The 11,805-nt window shown below is 38.1% G+C and overlaps 1 protein-coding gene across 1 annotated transcript in view; it reads left to right on the forward strand.

The window, feature by feature from the left end:
- The first annotated feature begins 6 nt into the window (after positions 1 to 6).
- BARX2 (BARX homeobox 2) overlaps positions 7 to 11,805 on the forward strand; it is a 71,176-nt gene continuing 59,377 nt past the window's right edge. Inside the window, exon 1 of the mRNA XM_008062667.2 lies at positions 7 to 208. Coding sequence (XP_008060858.1) covers positions 22 to 208 — 187 coding nt within the window. The 5' untranslated portion in view covers positions 7 to 21. The remainder of the gene's footprint in view (positions 209 to 11,805) is intronic.

Consider the following 11,805-nt stretch of genomic DNA (forward strand, 5'->3'; position numbering starts at 1 on the left):
GGGCGCTCGCCCCGGCTCACCATGCACTGCCACGCCGAGCTGAGGCTGAGCTCGCCCGGCCAGCTCAAAGCAGCCAGGCGGCGCTACAAGACTTTCATGATCGACGAGATCCTCTCCAAGGAGACCTGCGACTACTTTGAGAAACTTTCCCTCTACTCCGTGTGCCCGTCACTGGTCGTGCGACCCAAGCCCCTGCATTCCTGTACGGGTAAGACGCTCCGCTGGGGGATAAGTGGGGTGCGGTGGCTTTCCGACCCGAGGGCGGGAGGAAGGGGTTAAGGGATTCGATTCCTGCTCTCCTGCAAGCGGTGGGCATTGCAAAGGCGTCTGCAACCCGGCCGGAAGGGCCCAAGGTGTTGCTCGGTTGGAAATAAAATAAAGGCAACATGGCCCTGGGAGTGGACCACTCGTACAACATCTGATTGCCCTGCCTGGAGGAGAACGCTTCCTCCTTTCTAGCACTGCTGTGGTATTCAGTGAGAAAGTTCAAACACTTGACCTGGTTGAGTACCTAAATCATTGTTTCAGGAAGCTGTGTTGTGGGTTTCAGCTTGATCTTGGTGGCCTTGCTTCTCACCTCAGTTAACTTGTCTAACCTCCTACTGTCTCCACTGGGTACTTTACAAGTAAATCAGTATCGCTGGATTCTCAACAAAATCCTGAATTCCCTAAACTTTACTTAAAATGATCTCCCTCTGGGAAAGTAGTTTTGCAGTATGTTATGTTTGTGACACAAGCTGAAGAGGTCAACCCCCGCTTAAGTATTTAAAACAGTGATAACAATAAAAACATTCTTCAATTTTAGTTTCCTCTCTCTCCACAAGAGCTAATACCAATAGGAAAGATAAGGGGAACTCAATACATATGCTGAAAAGTCATAGGTTTAAATAGAAAATAAATCAGAAGTATTTTTAAAACTTTGAGCACATTAGAAAGAAGCTTCAAATTTCAAAATGCCCTGGCATTATTAGGATTTAGGCTATGGAAACGGGGGTATGGCACAAAGAACAAGAAGTTGAAGCGATTTTTACCAAAAAAGTTATTGATCATTCCCTCCACTAAAATGTACTTCAAAATCAAAATAATCTTTGAGGTTATGTTTGTTGCATGAGTGGCATGAAATAAATTAAATTATACTTACATTGAAGAAATGAAGAACCAGCAGTGGTCTTGAAAGACATTTTTGGAACATTCAGATCACAAGCTGTTAGTGCACATGCTTGGAATCCTGTATTTTCTCTTGGTTCCAATGATAGTTCCTATGAGGCAACCAGTAAATATATACTAAATGCACACAGTGAAGTTCTTTTAAAATCAAATTATTTGGATAACTACATGTATCTGGATATAAAATGAATTCTATATTCAGTTACACCTTCACCTTTTGAAAGTTAATTTGTCTGTAAGGTATAGTTAGTCCTGATATTGTATAACAAGGGTTTGTAGTACTGAATTTTTAAAATGCAGAATATGTGAGGCAAGAAACAAAAAATTTTAGAAACAAGATAGATTTCCTCAATGTTGATATTTTTACATTTGTGTGCTTGCTGTGTGTGGACCCATGGATGAATAGTATATATGTATATTGAACAGGAGAAGTAGGCTGAATCTTGTTTTGAGCACAAATAATCATTTACTATAACTCAAATCCTGTTAAGGAAAAAGACAGGATCGGCTTTAGTCACAAACATTGCATATGGGAGGTTCCTAGGACAAAACGGAATAACTTCTCCTAAGTACCTAGATAGATCCTAGAGCAGGCAGAATTTTCAATGACTTTGGGTCCTGTGTAAACTTGAAGGCAGCTTTTCCTGGCTTCTAGGTGTCATAAAATTGGATTATAAGCAAAAACATGCCAGAAAAGGAGTAATAAATAGCCTCAAAAAATAGTCACCCAAAGTTAGCTGAGTAAGTTTTATGTTTTATTGAGCCTTGTGTGGGAAGTCAGAGAAAAATAAAATTCATAAATAGTTTTGTGTGCTACAAGTGAATTACACATATATCACAGACTAAAGTTTTGCTCAATCTTGTGCTTTTAGACGTTCATTGGTGGTTTGTGGCAGAGGGTGGTTGTTGGCATTGGTTTTCTGACCCTATTATTTCAGTGCTTTATTTCTTTAGATTGGTCTTTTGAAAATGTGTCATGATTTTGCTCTAGTTGAGAATTAAAATATAGAAACTGGGATTTGCTGGTGGAATTAAACCCATAAAAACTGGCTACAGTAGTCCATACTTTCAGATCATAAGCCTTCAGTGGGTTTATGATTACAGTTAAAGCCTTACATGTATTAGATCATGGGAATCCCATTAGTGACTTCTCAGGGGCTTTGCAAATACCATACTTTCAAAGCATTTTTGTTGATTTTAACTGTTAAGTTCAGGGTCAAAAATCTTAGATCGGATGAACATAATCTTTTTTATTAATTAAAAAAAAGACAGTACATTGCTGGCACCCATAATGAAACTATATTTTATTTTTTATTTTTTGCTGGATATAGCTAAATGTTTAGCACTTGTGGTGGAACCAACACAAAAAAGTTCAAGTTAAGTGAAAGATATAACTTGGAATTACAGTTACTGAACTTTTTCAATCTTTTGTTTGCTGATTTAAGGTTTAATCAACTATTACAGAAGTGAACTGTGTCAGGTCATATGATACAAATTAAGATAAAAAATATCTTCAAAATTTAAAAGTTACCAGCATGTACAATAAGTACATAAAATTGGTGTAGGAAGAAAGCTCCAGTGTTTAGGAAAAGCTCTACAAGTGAAAGCCATCCATACTGTTTAGATTTAGTAATCTAAAGACCAATTTATGATATTGAATCTCCTCAGGCAGAAGAGTATGTATTCAAATAAACTGAGAAGTGAAAATATTTTTCATCAGGCAGATAATCACCTGACAGGAATTTATTGTTAGACACTCTAACCTTGATGAAATCTTCACCTTCAAAAATTATTGTTTATTTCAACAGGCCCTTTCTTATTATAAATGCAGTATTTTTAGTCCTAGGAAGTTGTCTTTACATTTCTTTAGGTTTTCTAGTAGATCTCATAAATCATCTTAATATACATTGAGAAAGAATCCTTTCCTGCTATGGCCAACTATAGGAAAGTTTATAGTTAAATTTACAATAAAGTTTAAAAAAAACTAAGCCCAAAGAATGCCTCTATTTGAAGAAAGTTTTATTGTTCAGGCCATTGATAAGGGGTGGAATATGTTTAAAATTAACTTATTATATGAGAAGTTGGTCTTATTTTTAAACCTGATAACAGTGATCCCCGTGCAGAATGGAAATGTATTGCCATTCAGAAATCAGTAATGATCTCTCATAAACATTAGAATGTTGACAGCAATGGAAAAAGCCAAAAATGAGGTGCACAGTAGGATATCATAAATACTATTTAACTTTAGGGTGCATTGCTTTCTTTTTCTGTGATTGTGGTTAATGTTTCTTGGTGGAAAGTCACTTGAAGAAAGCTGGTTTCTCAGAGTCGAATGGATTGCGGAGGCATCGGCACAGTCATTTTTGAAGGCTCTGCCTTTCAGTCTGGTCTTTAGAAGCAGGCAGAGTTTAAATTTGAGGAGTGTTTGGAAAAAAAATGAGAAACTTGTTTCACACAAACAAGGATGTAATAATTTACCCTAAGAGTTTTCATATGAGGATACTGGCAAACAAACCTATGGTACTAATTACTTATTTATTATAATTATTTATACTTAGAATCTAGAATTATCTTTCATTTGCACACATGCATTTGGGGGGAGGTGAGTATAGGTACTTGAACATTTTACAACTGGTAACCAGTACAAGACTTTAAATGATTACATTAAAACCTATAGTCTGATTCTCTTCTAAGGCAGAATGACTCTTGAATCTCTCACCTCTTTCTGCCCTTCGGTGGTCAGTCCTAAAGAGGTGACAGTTGACTTACAGAACTGGAAGAGGTCAGAGATATTATAGACCAATCTCTCCAAGCAGGAGATTCTTTTTGCCAAGCGCCAAGGTCATATCAGTGCTTCAGCACATTTTCAGTCCTCACTACACCGTCGTCCTCCTTGTCAGAGTACTCAGAAATCAGGAAGACTTTTTTCCAATTTGGTTACACACCCAGGATAAACCCGTGCAGTCACACCCAGGGGACAGTCAACCAGCCAATTATAAGGGGTATTTGGGGAAGGGTGTTTATCTTAGGAGGTGACATTGAGAACATTTTATCCTTTGGTGGGTCCGAGAGAAGCAAATTCTTTGGGGTGGTGTTCTTGGGTGCGTTTTTATCACAAACATTGGGTGTCATCCCACTGAAAAATGAAATGCGTGGAGACGTGTATAATGACTTGTTTGGGAGTTAGGGAGCCGGCTACTGCCTATTGGAGTTGGCTCCGGTGATTCTCCAAATCTCAGCTCCGTCTTTAGTCTTTTAGTCAGAGATCCAGTCCCGTAGGATCTTAAGAACCTGAGAGTTGGACACTGGAATGTTAATGGAGAAACATAAACCAGGGTCTGGGAAAATGATCATTATCAACAAGCATTTGTGTTTCTGCCAGAGGCACATAGGCTTTTATTAGCAATTACTCATAGCTGCTTCTCCTGTTCCCATTCTAAGGGTAAATAAATCGAGGGATATTCTGGATCTAGGACTCATCCAGGTTCAGAATAAATTTGGAACTGAGGTCTTATTTAATTATTCCTTAATTTGTACAACTCCTTTGTTAAATAGAGATGCCAAGAGTTTCCTTAGGAGTCAGTTTTAACTCATGAATTGTTCATTAACAGTGTCTTCTGTGGCTCCGGTTTTTCTAATAGCAAATGGGAAAATGATTAGAAATTTTGTTTACAAGCTTGAATGCTTCTTCAGATGTCTGTAATCTTTTGTATCATTTTATTCTATAGTTTACATCAATAAATATTCATGTTTATCCAATGATGACATTATCTTTGAGTTCATTATTCTTTTTTTTTTTTTTTTGAGTCCATTATTCTTAAGCTTATTCTGAATCTTGACTAGCAGTTAGGGTGTTTTTAAAATCTCTTTAAACTACTTGTAGAGCCACTGCCAAGCCCTTCTTTGTTGTTCTCTAGAGTATGTGATAGGCAGTTTGGAATTGGGATAGGGGAGCATTTTGACAATTGAGTACTTTTGCTTACCATGTGGAGTTTTCTCTTTGAACTCCACCTAAAGGGTATTATCTTCAGCAAAGCTGTCAAATTAACTTTATTAAATACAACTCAAATGAAACTGTAAATATGTTAGCTGTTTTATGAGGCCTATTTCCTACAGGTACGCTGGTGGTCTTGCTGGTTGTATTTCTGGATCGAAGACTGACTTGGTGATACAAACTTGACAGTAAAAAGTTTTTAGTTTTAGCACACCCCAGAAATCAGAATGAAAAGATTGTTAAGTTTAACATATCCCAAGAATCTACAGGAAAAGGAGGAAGGACTGTCAAAGGATATTTAAGTTGTACAGAGAGATTAAAAGAAAAAAAAGAAGGGACAGGAAAGAGAGAAAAGAGTATGTTTCTTTCAAATTCGTGAGGCCACTCAGATTCTGCCTTGTGACACAGTGTCCCTCAGAATGGTTGTACAGGCAAAACAAAGGTGCTTCTGAAATTCTTCTGTCAGTCCACGGATAGGAAGTGGAGAAAGTTGATTCTACATAGACACATGCAAGAGCCCGTTAAGGCTTGAGACCCAGCATTTAGCACTCTAGAAGATGAGCAAAGAAGAATTTTTAGATATCATTTGCACTTAGTTTTGAGGTCAGGCAGGAGGAACAACCGAGATGAAAAACTAGATAGATGAGATGTTCTGAGGCTCCCTCACTGGAGTAAAGCTTGTGAACGTTTGTGAGTGTTGTGGAGGACAAGGACCATTCTTTCCAAGTGTCCTGCTTCTGAGTGAAGTTAATGGACTTAAAGTTGATAAGTCCTACGGCTAAGCCTACTGACCAGCTCTTAGCTGGAATATGGTTAAAGGGCTGCAAGGGCTTGGATGGGATGCTTTGATTTAGGCCTTGTTTTGCATCCTCTGTTGGGGAGGCAATCCTGTTTTACACTCCATGCTTATGGAGTTGGTGTTTCTAGTGTGGCTCTAAGTTGGACTCACAGAGAACTTGCTGAAGCCCACAGGTGCTCACAGGATGGTCATAGACCACTCTGCTGCAGGCAGCACTTTCTCCTGGAAGTAGCATGACAAAGAGAAAAAGAGAAGGATTGAGGGTATTCACGTGAAGACTCTACTTGTGGAGCAACCCACTGGGCCTGCCTTGTGGGCACCTGCCTTCATTTTAGCTCCCTAAGAGGTTGGAATGGTGGTCTTTTCCTCCATAATATGGATGACAGAATTAGAATTAACATTAAGATTTATTAATAATAGGGTTCAGACCAGACTTTGTATAAACTTAGTAGCATTAACAAAGAAAATCTTCTCAAGGAAGAGAGGTGTTTTGTTTGTTTGATTTTTAACCAGAAAACCTTTGCAAACCCTCAGGACTTAATTTATTTTTATTACGGTTTAATAACAGTTACAAAAAGAAAAGTCTTGCTAAAATAAGTGCTCTAAATAAAAACACAGTTAATTTTCCATTACAGTGTCTAATTACTCATCATCACCAGGGCATTTTATATGGCAATTTAACTTCTTGAAAGTGGAAACTTGGCACACATTTAAGGAAGAAAGTCATGCACCTAGACAGATATCAGAAGATGGTCTAATTATATTTGGGCTCGAGTTAAATCTTACCTATGATTGCTCTGAAGAAGAGAGGACACAAGGCCCCTGTTCTTAGTCACTAACGAGAGTCTCTGGTTTCTTTAGTGCCGGTTGAAATTGAATATGGAGGGAGATAATTCTGAACATTAGTTGATGTTCAAGTACATCTGAAAGGGGCCTTGCCAGTCATCTGTTAAAGCTGATGTCAGGACTACTTGAGGGCAGCTATGTGTACTTCCTGCCTCCACTGGCAGGGTTCACAAAGATGAGCATACCCTTCCTCCATGAAAGGTCAAGAGGCGACTGAAGAGAAGCCAATCTGGGAGGATCTCAGCACCAAACTAAACACACTGTGAGTCCAAGCAGAGGTGCTTATGGGATTTCTTTGCATTGCATCTTTTCAGCTCACCAATAAGTGCTTAGGAATATGTTCTTCTGGATATTGAGCATAGAGAAATCTTTTCATATTGTGTATTGAAATGGATTGGCTGCCACTTAGGTGACATCAGGTACTTTTGGTCATTATTTTTAAAAACCCTACTTATGCATTTGAAAACTGATATGATGATTGTCCTTTGGCTTTTCTTACTCAAGGATCACTTATAACCTTTGGAGAAATGGAGTGGTCTTGGACCTGGTAGAATTTCAGGAAGTCATGCCAGTATTTCCATGCTGGCAAGTACCTGGTAATGCCAGGTCCTGATACTGATTAACCTGCCAGCCTCCACCACCTACCTCTCTCTTTCCCAGAGTCCTTTTCACTCTGTGACTTAACCATTGCTGAGACTCTGAATAATGGTCATTTCACAAATGAGGTCACAGTCAGGTATGGGTTGTAGAAAATGTAACTTAGATGTTTAGTTTAAGCAATATCTAGGGGAGTCAACTTTGCACATTTCCCTAATAGTAACTTATAAACATAAACAATGGGATGAGGGATATTGTGTTTTCTTACCTTGGGGAAACATGTTGAACAGGGGGATTTGCTGAGACTCTCTGAGTCCTGTAGTATTTATCCAAAGAAAGCCATGAACTTGGGAGAAATGCTGAAAAAAATACTTTATACCCTGAACCTTATTCATAAGCATAACAATAAAAGTAATAGTGACTTTTGTTTTGATTGCTAGCATGTAATAGGCACTGGACTAAGTGCTTTTTGATCAGCTTCAAAACATTCCTAGGAGATAGGTTTATTATCTGCATTTTACTAATGGGAAACCCAAGAAGTTAAGTAACTTTCCCAAAGTCACAGAATGTAAAGGAATCTCTTACGAAGCAATAAGGAAAAAGGCAAGTAGAAAAATGAGCAAAAGCTACAATCAGGTAATTCATGGAAATGATGATCTAGATGGCCAATAAACATGAAAGAAGCCTCAGCCTCACTGGTAATCAGGAAAAACCAAATTAAAATGAGATACCATTGCATACTCATCAGATAGGCAAAAGTTAAAGAATCTGACAATATCAGTTGATGACAAAGATGTGGAGCAACAGACATTCTCAAACACTGATGATGGGAGTGTGCCTTGGTCCGATTACTTTGGAGAGTGATTTGGCAACACCTGGTGATGCAGATGCACATACTTTGCATCTCAGCAGTTCGACTCGTGTGTCCCTGCAGAAACCATCACATGTGTGAAGCTATCGCACATACAAGTGAAAAACCAAAAGCATCTAACTGCCCTTTTAGAAGGAGAAAAGGTAAAATAATATGTGCGGGTGCACAATGAAACGGAGGTGATTAAAATAAAGGAAACATATGTATTTGTATTAAAATGGATAAATTTTAGAAATATGATGCTGAGAAAAAAAGAAGTGATAGGTTGATATACACAGTCTAATACTACTTATAAAAATGGCTGAAAACATGCAAACTACTGCTATGTATTGTTTAGAGAGGCAGGGGCATGAGATTGGGGAGCACTAACCGCAGGTTTTTATTTTCCTAGTTAATAATGTTTTTCTATTAAGAAAAAAAGGCTTAATGAAAATGTGGCAAAGCATTACAATGTGACAAAACTAGTCATGGGTACACAGATGTTCCTGGCATTATTCTTTGTACTTTTCTGTTTATTTGAAATTTTTCATAACATAAACATTGAAAAGTGTTAGTATGAGACCACACTTCTCCACAGAAAGTTTAATCTTGTGGAACTTTTGAGGGCTTTCTTAATAGTGTTTCTATCCTGAAAAAGAAATTTTTAAATGAGAGCTTGTTGTACACAGTCTCACAGTGGAGAAATGAGAACACAATAATTCGATGCATGTACAACTCACACTAAAACAACCACTACTTCTGAGATTGACTTATGGATCTTATTAACCTCCTCTGACTGGTTGGGGGTATTATTTATCACCAAGATTACTACTCTTCCGCCAGTAAAGTGTTGGCCTATGCGTAAATAGCTCTGAGATGAGCCCTTGTTCTTGAGGGAATTACTGGTGAAGTGTTTGGTTTTTGTACTCCCCAAATACACATCAATAATCATGCAAGAGAGCATCATTAGGGGTGTATTCCCCCTTCTTCTTAATTATGTTTTAAATAATAATTAACTGCCTTTGATTGTTTCTTGCTTTTGTAAGAATATGCTGATATGACTTTTCACCATGGTCCATTGGTATTGATGATTTTGCTTACAGAAATTGTCAAGGGATAGCCATAATTGAATACAACTAATCTAAAAATGTAGCTTCTTAGTAGGAAAGAATAATGTTGATATTGGCATTTTCTCTGAGTTTTCTTTATATTCTGTAATCATGACTTGATTTGAAAACTTTGTTCAATGTGTGGTATCAGGGATTGTTGGGAGGGATGAGCTGTTACCATGGTAATCCCACAGAGAGATGTCTATTACCAGTAATAAGTGGTCGTCCTTGTTTGGACAAGTTAACCTTGACCGCATTACTCCCTAATGACAACTGTAGTGGCAGATGCTTTATTCAGCTGATATTAACAGCAAAGACATTTTTCTTTTCTTGGCAAAGTAGTCCCAATTTAGAAATGTTGCTTTTAGACATTTTGGCAAAAACATGGCCTTTTGGGAGTTCTGTCTTTCTGTATCCTTCCAGAAGGAAGGTACTTCTCAGTGTGGAGGAAGCAGTTTATACAATCAAGAGTTTGCCAAAGCATTTTCCCTTCCTTGACTGCTCCTCCCTGCCTAAATAAATATATAGGTAAAGAAACAAATCAAAGCACTCGCAAGCACATCTCACTCACATGATCTGTGGCCAGTATCACTGTACTTCTTTGGTACTTGGCTGTGCAGCCACAGTAAGCAGGAATGAATGATCACATCTAGAGGTCAAACTGGATGTGACTGAAAGGATGGTGGATCTGTCAGATTTGTTGCCAGTGTACAGTTTTCATGGGTTGCAGGAGAAGGTCCTTCTGCATTTTATCTTACTCAGTTGTTACACACAATGGCTGAGGTCAATTAAAACAAACTGAGACCTTCACTTGTACCTTTCCCCCTCACTCACGATCTTCTGGAGCTCTCCAGTGAAACCTTATTCCTGGTAAAATGAACTAGCCAGGCTTGGGACTGTGAATGGAGGAGACATTGTCAAGAAAGATATTCCAGAGAGCTGCCATGCAACTATATACGTGAGGAAAAAAGCAGAGAACTTCCTCCTGCAACCTGTGAAAGTCTACTCATTGGCAACAAATCTGACAGATCCACTTTGGAATCCTCTCTCTGGAACTACTTGGGAAAAGACAAGCAAGGATTTAGGATATTTAGGGTAAATTTTAGCCACATTTCACTGAGAGTGAGAGAGGAAGATATTTTAATATGGTGCCAATCTAGGTTCCTTCTTTTTCATGACTAAAAATTTAACTGAAATAATTGGTAAATCACCCCAGAGGAGATCTTTTGGGAGGGTGTTGTTAATTTTGTTATCCCTGGATATCATGGTAACGCATTACTGCTCTTAGCACGTTAGACAGCTGTGTCTATTGGAAGCATATTTTCAATTGTCAGTTTAGAGCACAGCATAAAGGAACATCCTATTGGAATGCTAGCTATTTGTTTTTTTTACTGGGAGATTGGGCCTTTGGAGGTTAGAACAATTAGCTGCCAAAACAGAATGTGTTTCACTTCTTAGGGAGCTGCAAAATAGAAATAACAATAATAATACTTGGTAACTATGTGTCTGACACTACACTAGGTGCTTGCATACATAAACGTTTTTAAACTACATGGAGGTTCTATATGAACTGCTTATTATTTCCATTGCTGAGGAAAGTGAAACTCTGGAAGGTTAAGAAATGGCAATAAGGTCCCATGAGTAAAGGGCAGAGTTGAGATTGGGACTCATGTATGTCTCTTTCAGTTTCAAGTTCTATGTTGTATATGATTATACGAAAGTGTATAAATTAAAACTCAAGTCTGTCCCTTTACCTATAGGTTCCATACTATATAGTGTGCATATATAGTATTGTGTGTGTGTGTGTGTGCGCGCACACACGTGCACACAGAGAGGTAGAGAGAGAGAGAGAGAGAGAGAGAGAGAGAGAGAGAGAGAGAGAGAGAAATGAAGGAGAGAGGGAGGGAGGGAAGGAGGGAGAAAGAGCTAATTAATGTGTCAGCTCCGTAGGAATTTATTTTGGACTTGCTAAGTCTTTTACACATATTTATAATCATTTAATGTGTGCCAGTGACTCTCAGCTCAACTCATCACTCTAGATGTCAATGTCCTTGTAGCATTCACTGAGGCCTTTTAAGTCACTGTGCTTCTGTGAGCTGTGATTTTTTGAATAAAGCTTTTCTAGGGGGGTTAAGGGTGGAATTCCCATTCATTCATTATTATGAACTAGAGAGAAAATACTTAACAACTAAAAGCCAACTTTGCTTTGAGAGTTAACACTGCAAATATTTTTCATGGAATACTCATTAAATTCAGTTAAAAAAAAGGTCTGGCCATTTGATTGGCATTACTTAAAACAATAAGAGACTAATATTTCACATTATATGTTCAGCTGTGGTGGGTTCTGGGAATATTTCTCTCTCTCTCTCTCTTTGCTTCAATAGCTTTGAGGGGTACAAATAGTTTTTGAACTGGGCTTTTTTTTTTTTTTTTTTTTTTTTTG

The sequence above is a fragment of the Carlito syrichta genome, unplaced genomic scaffold (genome assembly GCF_000164805.1).
Source record: "Carlito syrichta isolate Samal-C Ts95f unplaced genomic scaffold, Tarsius_syrichta-2.0.1 Scaffold305792, whole genome shotgun sequence".
In the NCBI taxonomy this organism is placed as follows: domain Eukaryota; kingdom Metazoa; phylum Chordata; class Mammalia; order Primates; family Tarsiidae; genus Carlito; species Carlito syrichta.